This window comes from Rhinoderma darwinii, chromosome 2 (genome assembly GCF_050947455.1).
Source record: "Rhinoderma darwinii isolate aRhiDar2 chromosome 2, aRhiDar2.hap1, whole genome shotgun sequence".
NCBI lineage: Eukaryota > Metazoa > Chordata > Amphibia > Anura > Rhinodermatidae > Rhinoderma > Rhinoderma darwinii.
In genome coordinates this window covers 311,777,148-311,790,899 of record NC_134688.1, presented here as the reverse complement: position 1 = coordinate 311,790,899, position 13,752 = coordinate 311,777,148, and the positions used below count along the sequence as shown (strand labels likewise).

General features: G+C 47.9%; 1 protein-coding gene across 3 annotated transcripts in view; it reads right to left on the bottom strand.

The window, feature by feature from the left end:
• GGNBP2 (gametogenetin binding protein 2) overlaps window positions 1-13,752 on the bottom strand; it is a 240,155-nt gene that overhangs the window by 46,500 nt on the left and 179,903 nt on the right. For all 3 annotated transcript variants that reach the window (XM_075853531.1, XM_075853530.1, XM_075853528.1), the window contains exon 11: window positions 13,611-13,750. In XM_075853531.1, coding sequence (XP_075709646.1) covers window positions 13,611-13,750 — 140 coding nt within the window. The remainder of the gene's footprint in view (window positions 1-13,610; window positions 13,751-13,752) is intronic.

The following is a 13,752-nucleotide window of genomic DNA, read 5'->3' as shown; positions in this document are numbered from 1 at the left end:
ACTGTGTAACTGAAAAAAAAAAAAAATTATAGCGGCACATTCCCTTTAAGGGCATTATAAGAGTTGAACTGTCACAGTATATAGTGGAGAATAGTCTAATAACCAGCATGGATTCATGAAAAACAGGTGGTGCCTAAGACCTTATTCAGATTAACGTATTTTAAGTCTGTGTGCTTTCCGTTGAAATAACGCACAGCACACTGACCCATGCAAATAAATGGGGCTATTCCCGCATGCGCGATTTTTCAAGCAGTGTGCGTCCATTGCATGAAATTCACTGCATGTCCTATTTTAGTCTGTTTTTGCGGATCATGTTGCCCAAAGAAGTCTATGGACGTGTGAAAAACCCAGACAGCACACGACGACGTCCGTATTTCACATTCCAATTGCTAAAGAAATTCTGAGAAAAAGAAACAAGCCAGGAAGTGCAGAAACGCGGACGTGAAAAACTGATGCCACACGGAAAGCATACTGATGTCATAAGGAACTGAAATTAATAAAATACGGTGCGCGTTGCAGATGCCAAACGGACACGCTTGTTTGAATAAGGCATAACTAACATGCTCGATTTATATGAGGAGGTAATGCAAATCTGGCTGTTGGTCATGCTGCTGATGTGATATATTTCGATTTCACAAAAGCATTTGATACTGTTCCACACAAGTCTGGTTCTGAAGCTACAGACGTAGTGACTGGGGTCCACGTATGCACATGAGTAAAGAATTGGTAAAGGGACAGAACACAAAGTCGTTATAAATGGTACTTAGACAAAATGGGCTTAAGTCAGCAGAGGGGTACCACAAGGAATGGTGTTAGGCCCAATTCTTTTTAATCTCTTTATTAATGACCTTGTGGATTGATAGCATGGGGTCAGTTCTTGCTGACTATACAAAACGTTGTAGGATACTTAAATCAGCTGGATTATAAAATGCGACAGAAAGACCTAGATAAACTGGCAGCATGGGCAAAAACATGGCAGATGAAATTTATGGTCGATAAATGTAAAGTAATGTACCTAGGACCAGTGTTCCCTATAAGGTGCGCAGCTGCGCACCTTCCACGGTCCCCCGCTCACTGAACTTTAAAGCCCGAACACTGTCACGGGCGAAGGGCGGAAGTTTCTCAATATTCTCCCTCATTCACCTACACGGAGAGGCCACCCAATGAGAAGTCCCGGAAGGTGATAGAGGGAGGAGATAGCCCGGAGTATTAGAGACAGCATGCAGGCCGTCCCCTGGCAAGTGAAGTTGGTGCCGGGTGGGAACAGATCCAGTCACCAGAGGTCAGGGGACTGTACCAGTCCTGTGCCGTCACCGACCCCAGTCAAAAGTGATCCTTCGCCGCATGACCACCTCCTCCTCCTGACGGTGAGTCGTGTCAGGCAGAGCAGAGTGTGGCAGCAGTAGGCTACCGCTCTCTGCTCTTTTTGCACAAAGTACAAGGGCGCTATCTACATGGGGGGGTCTGTGCGGCGGCGCCAGCTACAGGGGAGTCTGTGCGGCGGCGCCAGCTACAGGGGAGTCTGTGCGGCGGCGCCAGCTACAGGGGAGTCTGTGCGGCGGCGCCAGCTACAGGGGAGTCTGTGCGGCGGCGCCAGCTACAGGGGAGTCTGTGCGGCGGCGCCAGCTACAGGGGAGTCTGTGCGGCGGCGCCAGCTACAGGGGAGTCTGTGCGGCGGCGCCAGCTACAGGGGAGTCTGTGCGGCGGCGCCAGCTACAGGGGAGTCTGTGCGGCGGCGCCAGCTACAGGGGAGTCTGTGCGGCGGCGCCAGCTACAGGGGAGTCTGTGCGGCGGCGCCAGCTACAGGGGAGTCTGTGCGGCGGCGCCAGCTACAGGGGAGTCTGTGCGGCGGCGCCAGCTACAGGGGAGTCTGTGCGGCGGCGCCAGCTACAGGGGAGTCTGTGCGGCGGCGCCAGCTACAGGGGAGTCTGTGCGGCGGCGCCAGCTACAGGGGAGTCTGTGCGGCGGCGCCAGCTACAGGGGAGTCTGTGCGGCGGCGCCAGCTACAGGGGAGTCTGTGCGGCGGCGCCAGCTACAGGGGAGTCTGTGCGGCGGCGCCAGCTACAGGGGAGTCTGTGCGGCGGCGCCAGCTACAGGGGAGTCTGTGCGGCGGCGCCAGCTACAGGGGAGTCTGTGCGGCGGCGCCAGCTACAGGGGAGTCTGTGCGGCGGCGCCAGCTACAGGGGAGTCTGTGCGGCGGCGCCAGCTACAGGGGAGTCTGTGCGGCGGCGCCAGCTACAGGGGAGTCTGTGCGGCGGCGCCAGCTACAGGGGAGTCTGTGCGGCGGCGCCAGCTACAGGGGAGTCTGTGCGGCGGCGCCAGCTACAGGGGAGTCTGTGCGGCGGCGCCAGCTACAGGGGAGTCTGTGCGGCGGCGCCAGCTACAGGGGAGTCTGTGCGGCGGCGCCAGCTACAGGGGAGTCTGTGCGGCGGCGCCAGCTACAGGGGAGTCTGTGCGGCGGCGCCAGCTACAGGGGAGTCTGTGCGGCGGCGCCAGCTACAGGGGAGTCTGTGCGGCGGCGCCAGCTACAGGGGAGTCTGTGCGGCGGCGCCAGCTACAGGGGAGTCTGTGCGGCGGCGCCAGCTACAGGGGAGTCTGTGCGGCGGCGCCAGCTACAGGGGGGTCTGCCATGCTATCTACAGTGGGGCGGCTGTGTGTGACGCTATCTACAGGGAGAAGAAGCTATCTGCAGGGGGTCTGTGTGGCACTATCTACAGGGGGTCTGTGTGGCTCTATCTAGGAGGACAGTGGTGTAATGAGGGATTCTTTCATTGATGCCAATAATTGGTGTTTATAACAGTATTTTACTGGTGGACTTGTAATATTACAGTATGTAAAAAAGTAATTAAAAACGTATTTAAAATAAGTTTACTTATTCTCTTATTCCGTCGCTATACTCGTTTACTGGAGGTATTACTTTTGGTCATTAGATCACCCAACATTGATGGAGACTCGCCCTGCTCCCTAACTGCCCCGCTCAGGAGCTGCCAAGACTTCGAGGGAACGTTGCCTAGGACGCAATAATAGTATTAATGCATATACATGAACCCCTTAAGGACACGGCCAATCTTCGTCTTTTCATTTTAGTTTTTTCCTCCCCACCTTCCAAAAGCCATACGTTTTTTATCTTTTAGTCGACAAAGCCGTATGAGGGCTTGTTTTTTTACGGAACTGGTTTTCGTTTTTCATAGCACAATCTATTGTACCGCATAATTAACTAGAAAACGGAAAAGTAAAATTTGTGGGATGAAATAGGCAAAATACAGCGATTACGCCATTTTGGGGGGGGGGGGGGGGGTGTTTTTACAGCCTTCATCAGGCAGTAAAATAACCAAAAAAAAACAACAAAAACACTATTTTTGTACTTACCAGTACAACACTAGGTAAATATAAAAAAAAGTGGATGAGCCCAGTGGGCTATACCATCTGCTGAACACGCAGCTCCCCAGTTTGTACCAAGAGCAGTAGGAGAGCAGAGAAGGTTTAACACAATGTGTTTCCAATGCGAAAATCAACCTCAAGTAACACAAGTATAACCATAAAGAAATAGGGCAGGATCTGTCTCCCCAGTGAATTCATCGAGAAAGGGATTTTACTGGCAAGTACAAAAATCCTGTTTTCTCGTTAAAGTATTCACTGGGACTCTGTACATCCTAAAGTAGTCCCTTAAGGTGGGGGAAAAAAAAAAGAATCATAGCCATGCAAGCAGCCTATACCACGGGAAGCTTGCAACACCATCAAACCCGAACTAGCATCGGCAGAGGCCAAAGAATGGATCTGGTGAAACCTCAAAAAAGCATTTAACGAGGACCAGAAGGCAGCTTTACAGACCTGAAGGACAGAAGCCGGTTCCCGAACCACCCAGGAGGCCCTAACCGCCCTGGTAGAATAAGCAGTGAATCGGAATAGAGGGTCCCTACCCTTAGAGTAGGCCCTTTTAACAGGCAACCAGCTAGCAACGGGTCCACCCTTATGAGTACACTCTGGAATAATAGGGAGTCCGACTTCCGGGAAGGACTTCGTAGCTGCAATGTGGCTCTAACGACATCCAAGCACTGTAAGGCACGTTCACGTGGATGAGAAGGTTTAGGACAATACGAAGGAAGGACAATGTCCGCATTAAGATGGAAGGAGGAAACCACCTTAAGATGGAAAATGTAGCACCACAATGTCCCCATAAAAAAAAACGTAAGCAGAGGTTTGCAAGACAAGGCTGCCAGCTCAGAAACTCTACGGATAGAGGTGATCGCGACAAGGAAAACTACCTTCCAGGATAAGATCCTGAGAGAAAAACGTCCCGCAAAGGTTCGAAGGGTGCAGCCTGGAGAGCACAAGGACCAGATTAAGATCAAGGTTCCAGAGGGGACCGATAAAAAGGAGCACAATGTGTGACTCCCTGCAAAGAAGTCTTAATTGGAGTGCGGAAGCCAAAACGCATTGGAAAAGAATAGGTAGGGCTCAAACCTGGCCCTTTAGAGTAGCCAATCTGAGTCCCTGATCCAAACCGATCTAGAGGAAGGCCAGAATTTGCGGGATGGAAAAACGGAGGGGGTGGAACGGATTGGATTCACACCACCTAAAATAAGCCAACCAAGTGCAATGGTAAATCCTTCGGGATGGAGTCTTACAGGCCTTAATCATGGTCTGAATGACCGGATCGGACAAATCTTTGATCATCAAAACTGAGGTTACAACAGCCAAGCCGTCAAATGCAGCCGAGGTAAAGCAAGGTGGAATACTGGACCTTGGGAAAGGAGGTCGCGCAGCAGAGGAAGCGGCCACGGGGCGTCTGCTAACAGGAGCATGAAATCAGCGTACCAAGCTCTGCAAGGCCAGTCTGGGGCCATTGGAATGACTGGGATTTCAGCATCCTTAACTGTTTTCAGCACTCGAGGAAGGAGAGAAAAAAGAGAATAGGTGGTTGAGGACGACCAGGGGAGAACGTTGGCTCCTATGGCCCTGTTTCTGGTAGTCCAGGCACTTGTGATTAAGGTGAGAAGTGAAGAGATCCACGTCCGGGAAACCACACCGTATACAAATGCATTAAAAAAATCTCTGGATGAAGAGACCATTCTCCGGGATCCTGGCCTTCCCGGCTCAGGTAATCTGCCTCCCAGTTGTCTACACCTGGGATGTGCACTGCTGAGATTGCTGGGACATTTTGTTCCACCCAGCAAAGGATCTTGGCGTTTTCCTTCCATACAGTCCTGCTACTTGTACTTCCCTGATGATTGATGTAGGCCACTGCTGTAGAGTTGTCTGTCTGTATCCGCACTGGAAGACTCTGTAGACGAGACATCCAGTAAGATAGGGCCAGCAAGATGGCTCTCAGCTCCAAGATGTTAAGCTGGAGATGAACTTCTGGGTCCGACCAGGTGCACAGGACTGTGAGGCAGCTGAAGGCCGCCCCCAGCCGGACAAACTTGCGTCCATTGTGGGGATATGAAGATTTTTTTCCTGAGATATGTTGGGGAAAGACATCCATCAGCTCCTTGACTGAACGGTGCAGACGGATCATCAGATCCAAGGTGTCCGGAGACTTGTCCCAACAAGATAAAAATGCCAGATTTAGAGATCGGGAGTGAAATTGGGTAGATGGGACTGCCCCGAAGGTGAAGACCATCGTCCCTAAGACTTTCATGCAGAAGCGGATGGAGCAAGCAGCATTCCTACATAGTACGGTCACTCCCTGTCATAGTGGAGATTTTGTCCCTGGGTAAGAATAAGTGTGTATCCAGTACCTTCCCTATAAACTCCGTTCTCCGAGAACGAGGGATGATTTGGTGCTGTTGATCAGCCATACGAATCTGCAAAGAAAATCCAATGTAATGCTGAGGCTGTCCAAGTTGTCCTGTTTGGAAGGTGACTTCACCAGAAGATAGTCAAAGTATGGGACAATCGCTATCCCCCTGAATCTGAGGAGAGCCATGGGCGCTGCCATGACCTTCGTGAAGAACCTTGGAGCCATGGCCAGCATGAAGGCAAGCTTTCAGGCTGTGGAAGCCCACTGTGCAGGAGCGGGTCTGTTGCAGGGCTGCCAGGAGTTTCTAGACCAGAAGGAAGATCTCTGCGCTCAGAAGCGAAGGGAGTCACGAGAGTTCTGCCTCGGATGTGGGGCCGAGTATCGAAATTAACGAAACCATCTTTGTCTTCGGACTGAGGGAACTGGGCATGGTCTTTAACGACGTTGTGGAAGAAAAGTGCTCCTTCCGCATGTAGCCTCAGAAATAAGTTGGAACAGGTGAAATCCATAAAAGGAGATAATGGGCAAAAGGAAGGGCGAAAACCTTCCCAAAGGCACTATCTATATCCCAGTTACTAGTCTAAGTGGCCCTGTGGACAGCTATCGTATTAGCCATGGCCTTTGCTGACCTTTGGGAAACTTGGAGAGCCCCCTGAATCAATTGCATCCTGTAGTTGAGAAGCTAGTTCAATACTAGCCAAGCTAACCCAACATGCTGAAAAAGAGGGTCTGACTGAAGATGCGGCTGCACTGAAAGTTGCCTACCATTTGGCAATATACTCATCAGAGAAAGGAAACATAGTCCGCATTCCTGGACACATGCATAGACCTGTCAGGGTGTTTAAATGCATCAGAAAATAACTTTTCAAAACCCATATGATCTGGAAAGATTAGAGGGGGGTCACCTTTGGTGATGCAATAACTCATTCTGAGGGGATTTAGCAGGATCATCCTCAATCTTAATTATATCTCTCACTGCCTGAATGAGATCCTCCACAGCAGGAAGAGTGGATTCGCTTCTATTCACCTCAAACTCCAAGACGAAGAGAGGGACGTTCCCTGAAGAAGATGGTTCAGATATATCTCTTGAATGAAAAGGATGAAGGACGCCTGCAGCATTTTTGTCCAAAGAGAAATCAGAGGTAGATGCATTAGGAGAACTAGAACGAGTGCAATCCAGGGTAGAATGTCTAGGGCCCGAATGGACTGTGGTGCCCGAGAGGGGTCAGACAATTGGCACGCAACCTGCTGAAAAGGGAGTTGTAAGGCATCCGTGGTGGCCTGAGAGAGGCGGCGAGATTATATACCGCCTGGGGGAGGGAAGACACACATTGGGGGTAATATGCTTACTAACCGTGGGAGCCGAGGAATCCTGTGGGGGTTTAGGCGGTGGGCATTGAACACAGACCAGGTTAGCCTGGCCGCAAGGAAACTGTAACGAACTTTGAGTGTACGCGGTGCAGTATGAAATGGCGGGGGGAGGAGTTAGGGATCTTAAGAGCTTTGCCCTTTGAAGACATATGAGCCTTTTACAAGACCCCGCAGGTGTTGTCCCCCCATGAAGCAGGAATGTTTCTAGCGGTGTATGACTTCTGTACAGTGTACTACGGCGTTCACTACTGGTGATAGAGGGAAGCGTCTGAGGAGAACAGAATGACTCCTCCCCTCCAGCCAAAAAACCCTGCGCCGTGCTGGTTGGACAGGGCGGGCACGTGACTTCGGTCAAGCCTGGTGATCAATAAGAAAGCGAAAACGGCACAGGCGGAGCAAGGAGATCGGGTGGGAGCGAGGGGGTGTGGTCAGCCTAGGAGAGAATCAAAGTCATGGCCTAAATTAATGGCGAATGTCGGCAGAAAACTGACGTTTATAGTTAAAAGAACAAAAACAAAAACAAAAAAATGATTAAGTATGTCTGCCATAACAAAGAAGTGTTAGAAAAACCACCGATACAAAGAGGCTCCCTATATAAAATGTCAAAAAGCCCGCTGACAGTCTGAATGCTGCACCACCACAACAGCACCCAATGGCGGGGGGACTTACTTGTTAATAGTCTTCAGACGCAGCCTGTCACCCCTTCGGAAAACGCACACACGTATTGTGGTTGTCCGGCATCCCTAACCACCGATGCAGTAATAGAGAACTGGGTGACCAAGGCGGGAAACATCCACCAGAGTGGTGGGCATCCACTGAGGTGGGAAAAGTATCCGCCAAAATGGTGGACACCCACTAAAAAAAGTGGGATTTCCTTCCACCCAGTGCCTGCAGGGGAGTCAAAAATGAGGATCTGAGTGCTCAGCAGAGGGTATAGCCACACCTTTTATTTTTATACTTACCTAGTGTCCGCCTCCTAGTAACAGCGGCCTATATCCATGGTACTGTATCCCCCAGTGAATACTTTAACGAGAAACCAGATGTTCAACTTATTCTACAAGTTGATCCGATTACGGCAATACCAAATTCATGTTTTTTTCTTATGTTTTAGCACTTTGGTCAATACATTCCGTATTTAATTGTGAAAAACACCAAAATTCTGTGAAAATCACAAAAATGTGCATTTTTCCAAATTTAAATGTACCAGCTTGTAAGAGAATTTAGACTGGTTCAGCTTGGAAAAATGAGGCCTTAGAGGTGATCTTATTAACATGTATAAATATATGTGTGGTCAATACAAGGAACTAGGACATTATCTGTTCTTTCCAAAGGCTCTACAACTTACATGGGGACATTCATTGCATGTGGAAGAAAGAGGTTTCATACTAAAATATATGAAAAGGATTCTTTACCGTTAGCGTAGTCAAACTATGACATGCTCTACCCAAAGAGGTAGTAAGGGCAGCTACTATGTCAGCATTTAAAAAAAGGCTATATGATGATTTACGGACAACCGGCATTGAGGGTGATAATGGATGACTGCCATATGGCTATATACGTTCTAACTGCCGATGCCCCGTGCAGTTAGCACGTGTATAGACATTGATAGCCTGGAACGGGTACAATGAGTGCAGCGCTGCACTCATGTCGGATAGGGCTTTGAGAGCCCCGGAATACACCACCCCCCCCACATCGATAATGTTTCTATACTGTGCATCCCAAAATGGTTCGATACCGTTGTTTCATGTATTTTGATACTTATCTGTGCGGCCGCACAGCACAGAATAGTAACACATGAATGTATGAGCTGCGGCTGTGTGATACAGTGATTGTCCTGCTCCTGACAAGTGCGCGCCGTCAGGACGATGCTATCCGGCCAGCGCTGCACTAATGAGCGGCGACACTGCAAAACACCCCCATGTTCTGTCTTCAGTGCCTGCGTCGCCACTCATTAGTGCAGCGCCGGCCGCATCACCTCATGCTGACCGCGCGCGCACTTGTCGTCAGGAGTGGGGCAATAGTTGTATTACACAGCCGGAGCCCCGCTCTATAACGGCAGAGATCAGAGAAACCTCTCATCTTCACCGCTATTCCCCTGAATGCTGTGATGAAAGCTGACTGCAGCATTCAGGAGAAAATGAGAAGGGGGGATGCCCCTGGATTGAGTAACAGGGAATTCCTGTGACGTGATCAATTTTTTTTTGCGTTTTCTATGATGAGTACCCAGTAAAAAAATAAAATAAAAACTTTTCGCTTATTAACGTAAGGCATGAGGTGTGATGAATTAAACTTCCATGTGCCTCACATTAATGTACCTTACACATTAACCAATTATGACTGAGAAACATGATTGGGTTAATTACTATAAATGTGAGGCACAATTCATCATCACACCTCACATCACAAAATGGAAGAACTTTTTTTTTTTTATTACTGTTGGCAAAGTATCGTTTTGGTATCGAAATCGCAATACTACACGAAGTATCGGTATCGAAGTCCAAATTCTGGCATCGTGACATCCCTACCACAACCCCCTGTAAACAGCCAAAACCTTCTGTAGATCGCGCCACCTAAGCTCCCTCCAGCATCGGAATCTCCGGCCATCACTCTGGTTGAGGGTTCCCCTTCTAGTGGGAGCCCCAGCCGTCTCTCCATCCTCGCTGTAGATAGTGCCACCCCCCCTTGCAGATAGCAACCCCCCCCCCACTGTACATAGCACCATCTGAACTGATTCTAGGAGCGGAATCCCCGGTGTCAGATCGGACTGAACAGGGATTCCACTTCTAGAGAGCCCCTGACGTCACTGTCCATATATGGACAATGACGTCAGCGGCTCTCTCTAGGAGCGGACTCCCCGATATCAGATAGCTCTGTGCCAGGGATTCCGCTACTGGCGAAGCCCCTGGTGTCACTATCCATATATGGACAATTACGTCAGCGGCTCTCTCTAGGATCGGAATCCTCTGGGTCAGTTTGCGGATAGTGACGTCAGGGGCTACTTCTGGAGCGGAATCCCCGCTCTGGCAGGGGATTCCGCTTTTAGAGTTAACCCCATAGATGGACAGACACATCAGGGGCTTCCTGTAGGAGCGGAACCTTCGCCTAGAGGGATTCCGCTCCTACAGGGAGCTACAGTGGTGCTATTTACAGGAAGGGGGTGCGCTATCTGCAGCGGGGATATTGCTAAATACAGGGGGGATGTTGCTATCTACAGGGGGTACTATATACAGGGGTTGTGCCACTGTCTACATGGGTACTGTGGCGTTATATTGGAACTATCTACAGGGAACACCGTGGCGCTATTTACAGTGTGCAATATGTGGGCACTGGTACTATGTGGGCAATGTGGCACTATCTACAGTGGTATTGCTTCACTATCTACATGGGCACTGTGGTGTTTTCAAGGGGTTGGGACAAAAAACAATTTTTTGTTTTTTTCAACGTCCATGAAAAACGGATGGCAAATGCCGGTTAAAAACTGTCAGACGGCCGAGAAATGGACTCAAATTCTGAGACCCATTGATGCAAAACTGCCATGAAAAACTGAGTTGACTGCAATTTTTTTTCACGGTTGTGTGCATATAGCCCTCTTCACTCTCCCCTCACAGCAATCCAGGGTGATGGAGAGAGAAGAGGACCTGGACACAGGGGCATCAATGACCCTTGGTCATGAAAGGGTTAATCAAGCAATAAATGATGTGAAATTTATTGAGAAAGGTTGGACTTCATGGACCGGTGTCTTTTTTCAGCCTATGTAACTATGAAGCAGCTGCTCCACTGATGGCCCTAATAGGGGAGCCTTAGTGAGAATCTGATGAGATGCAAGAGCTCCCTGGCAATAACGCGTTACTTTTATTCTATGGGTCGGCACGATTAAGACTATACCACATACACCACATTGTTTGGGGTCAACCAGACAATTTTGTGTTTTACATGAAAACTCACACTTATATTTATCAAATGAGTTGCAAAATGACTAGAAAATATAGTCAAGACATTGACAAGGTTAGAAATAATGATTTTTATTTGAAATAATAATTTTCTCCTTCAAACTTTTCTTTCGTCAAAGAATGCTCCATTTGCAGCAATTACAGCATTGAAGACCTTTGGCATTCTAGCTGTTAATTTGCTGAGGTAAATCGGGAGAAATTTCACCCCATGCTTCCAGAAGCCCCCGCCCCCCCCCCCCCCCCACAAGTTGGATTGGCTTGATGGGCACTTCTTGCGTACCATACGGTCAAGCTGCTCCCACAACAGCTCTATGGGGTTGAGATCTGGTGACTGCGCTGGCCACTCCATTACAGATAGAATACCAGCTGTCTGCTTCTTCCCTAAATAGTTCTTGCCTTAATTTGGTCATTGTCCAGTTGTAGGATGAAATTGGCTCCAATCAAGTGCTGTCCACAGGGTATGGCATGGCATTGCAAAATGGAGTGATAGCCTTCCTTATTCAAAATCCCTTTTACCTTGTACAAATCTCCCACTTTACCAGCACCAAAGCAACCCCAGACCATCACATTACCTCCACCATGCTTGACAGATGGCGTCAGGCACTCTTCCAGCATCTTTTCAGTTGCTCTGCGTCTCACAAATGTTCTTCTGTGTGATCCAAACACCTCAAACTTCGATTCGTCTGTCCATAACAGTTTTTCCAATCTTCCTCTGTCCAATGTTTGTGTGCTTTTGCCCATATTAATCTTTTCCTTTTATTAGCTAGTCTCAGATATGGCTTTTTCTTTGCCACTCTGCCCTGAAGGCCAGAATCCCGGAGTCGCCTCTTCACTGTAGACGTTGACAATGGCGTTTTGCGGGTACTATTTAATGAAGCTGTCAGTTGAGAACCTGTGAGGTGTCTATTTCTTAAACTAGAGACACTAATGTACTTATCTTGTTGCTCAGTTGTGCAGCGGGCCTCCCACTTCTCTTTCTACTCTGGTTAGAGCCTGTTTGTGCTGTCCTCTGAAGGGAGTAGTAAACACCGTTGTAGGAAATCTTCAGTTTCTTGGCAATTTCTCGCATGGAATAGCCTTCATTTCTAAGAACAAGAATAGACTGTCGAGTTTCACATGAAAGCTCTCTTTCTCTAGCCATTTGGAGAGTTTAATCGAACCCACAAATGTAATGCTCCAGATTCTCAACTAACTCAAAGGAAGGTCAGTTTAATAGCTCCTCTAAACAGCAAAACTGTTTACAGCGGTGCTAACATAATTGCACAAGGGTTTTCAAGTGTTTTCTACTCATCCATTAGCCTTCTAACACAGTTAGCAAACACAATGTACTATTAGAACACTGGAGTGATGGTTGCTGGAAATGGGCCTCTATACACCTATGTAGATATTGCATTAAAAACCAGACGTTTGCAGCTAGAATAGTCATTTACCACATTAACAATGTATAGAGTGTATTTCTGATTAATTTTATGTTATCTTCATCGAAAAAAACTGCTTTTCTTTCAAAAGTAAGGAAATTTCTAAGTGACCCTAAACTTTTGAACGGTAGTGTATGTATAGGTTTTGTGTGTTTTACGACTTTTGCACAATATAAACACGAACTAAAATGATTTGTTTTTTGCATAGTCGCTTTCCAAGAGCCGTAATTTTTTGTATTTCCGTAGTAGTGTAGTTTTAATGTAGTGATTTTTTGGGTTTGTTTTTTTGCGGGACAAGACGTAGTTTTGATTGCTACTGTTTTGCGGTACATGGGGACTTATTGATTAATTTTTAGTATAACATTTGAGGAGCAATGGAAAAAAATGCCAACTTCGCAGTTTTTTGCGGTTTTTTTTTTAATGGTGTTCACCTTACGGCTTAAATTACATATTAACTTTATTGTTTGAGTCGCGGCGATACCATATATGTGTACTTTTATTTCTTTTTTACACTTTTACTAAATACAACCACTTATGAAAAATTTTTTTTTTTTTACTGTACCTTTTAACAACATTTTTTTATTTCACATTACTTACTTGTTTTTTTAGTCCCACTAGGGGACTTCACGGTGCGATCTTTAGATCGCTGCTATAATACTTTGGTATACCTAGTATACCAGAAAATTAGTGTCTGTGAGTGTAAATCTGAGAGGCAATTAGGACGTGCCGCATAAACCCAGGGGCTTTTATCAGGCCCCCGGCTGCCATGGCACCCCATCGGAGGCCCGCGATTGCAGGCCCCCGATGGGTGAGAGGCAGTTCCAAGTTAAATGTTTACCTGATTGATGGGGCCGTGGAGTTAAACGGGTAAAACGGCCGCGATCGAAGTAAACTTTGATCGCGGTTGTTGGAGCCGGAGCCTAGCTGTCATCAGACAGCCGATCCCCGGCTACAGCCTGCACAGGACACCTGTGCAGGACTTAGACTGGGCCGCCGTGAAAAGGCAACGCCAAAGCCTAAAGCCCCATAGTGACCGCCGTGAAAAGACGTATTGGTGGTCACTAAGGGGTTAATACCAAATATGTAAATACTTGTCTATGAATAAAAACCTAATATTTGATAACTCACACTCTCATTCCCACACTTTAATAGTTTGCATTTCTGCTTTCTATTTTTATCCTTTAGACGGTCTTCAGCTGAATTGGCCCAACATTCCACACAACTGTCACCTTCTTCCTCCTTATCACAGGCGACACATGGATCCTCCCCT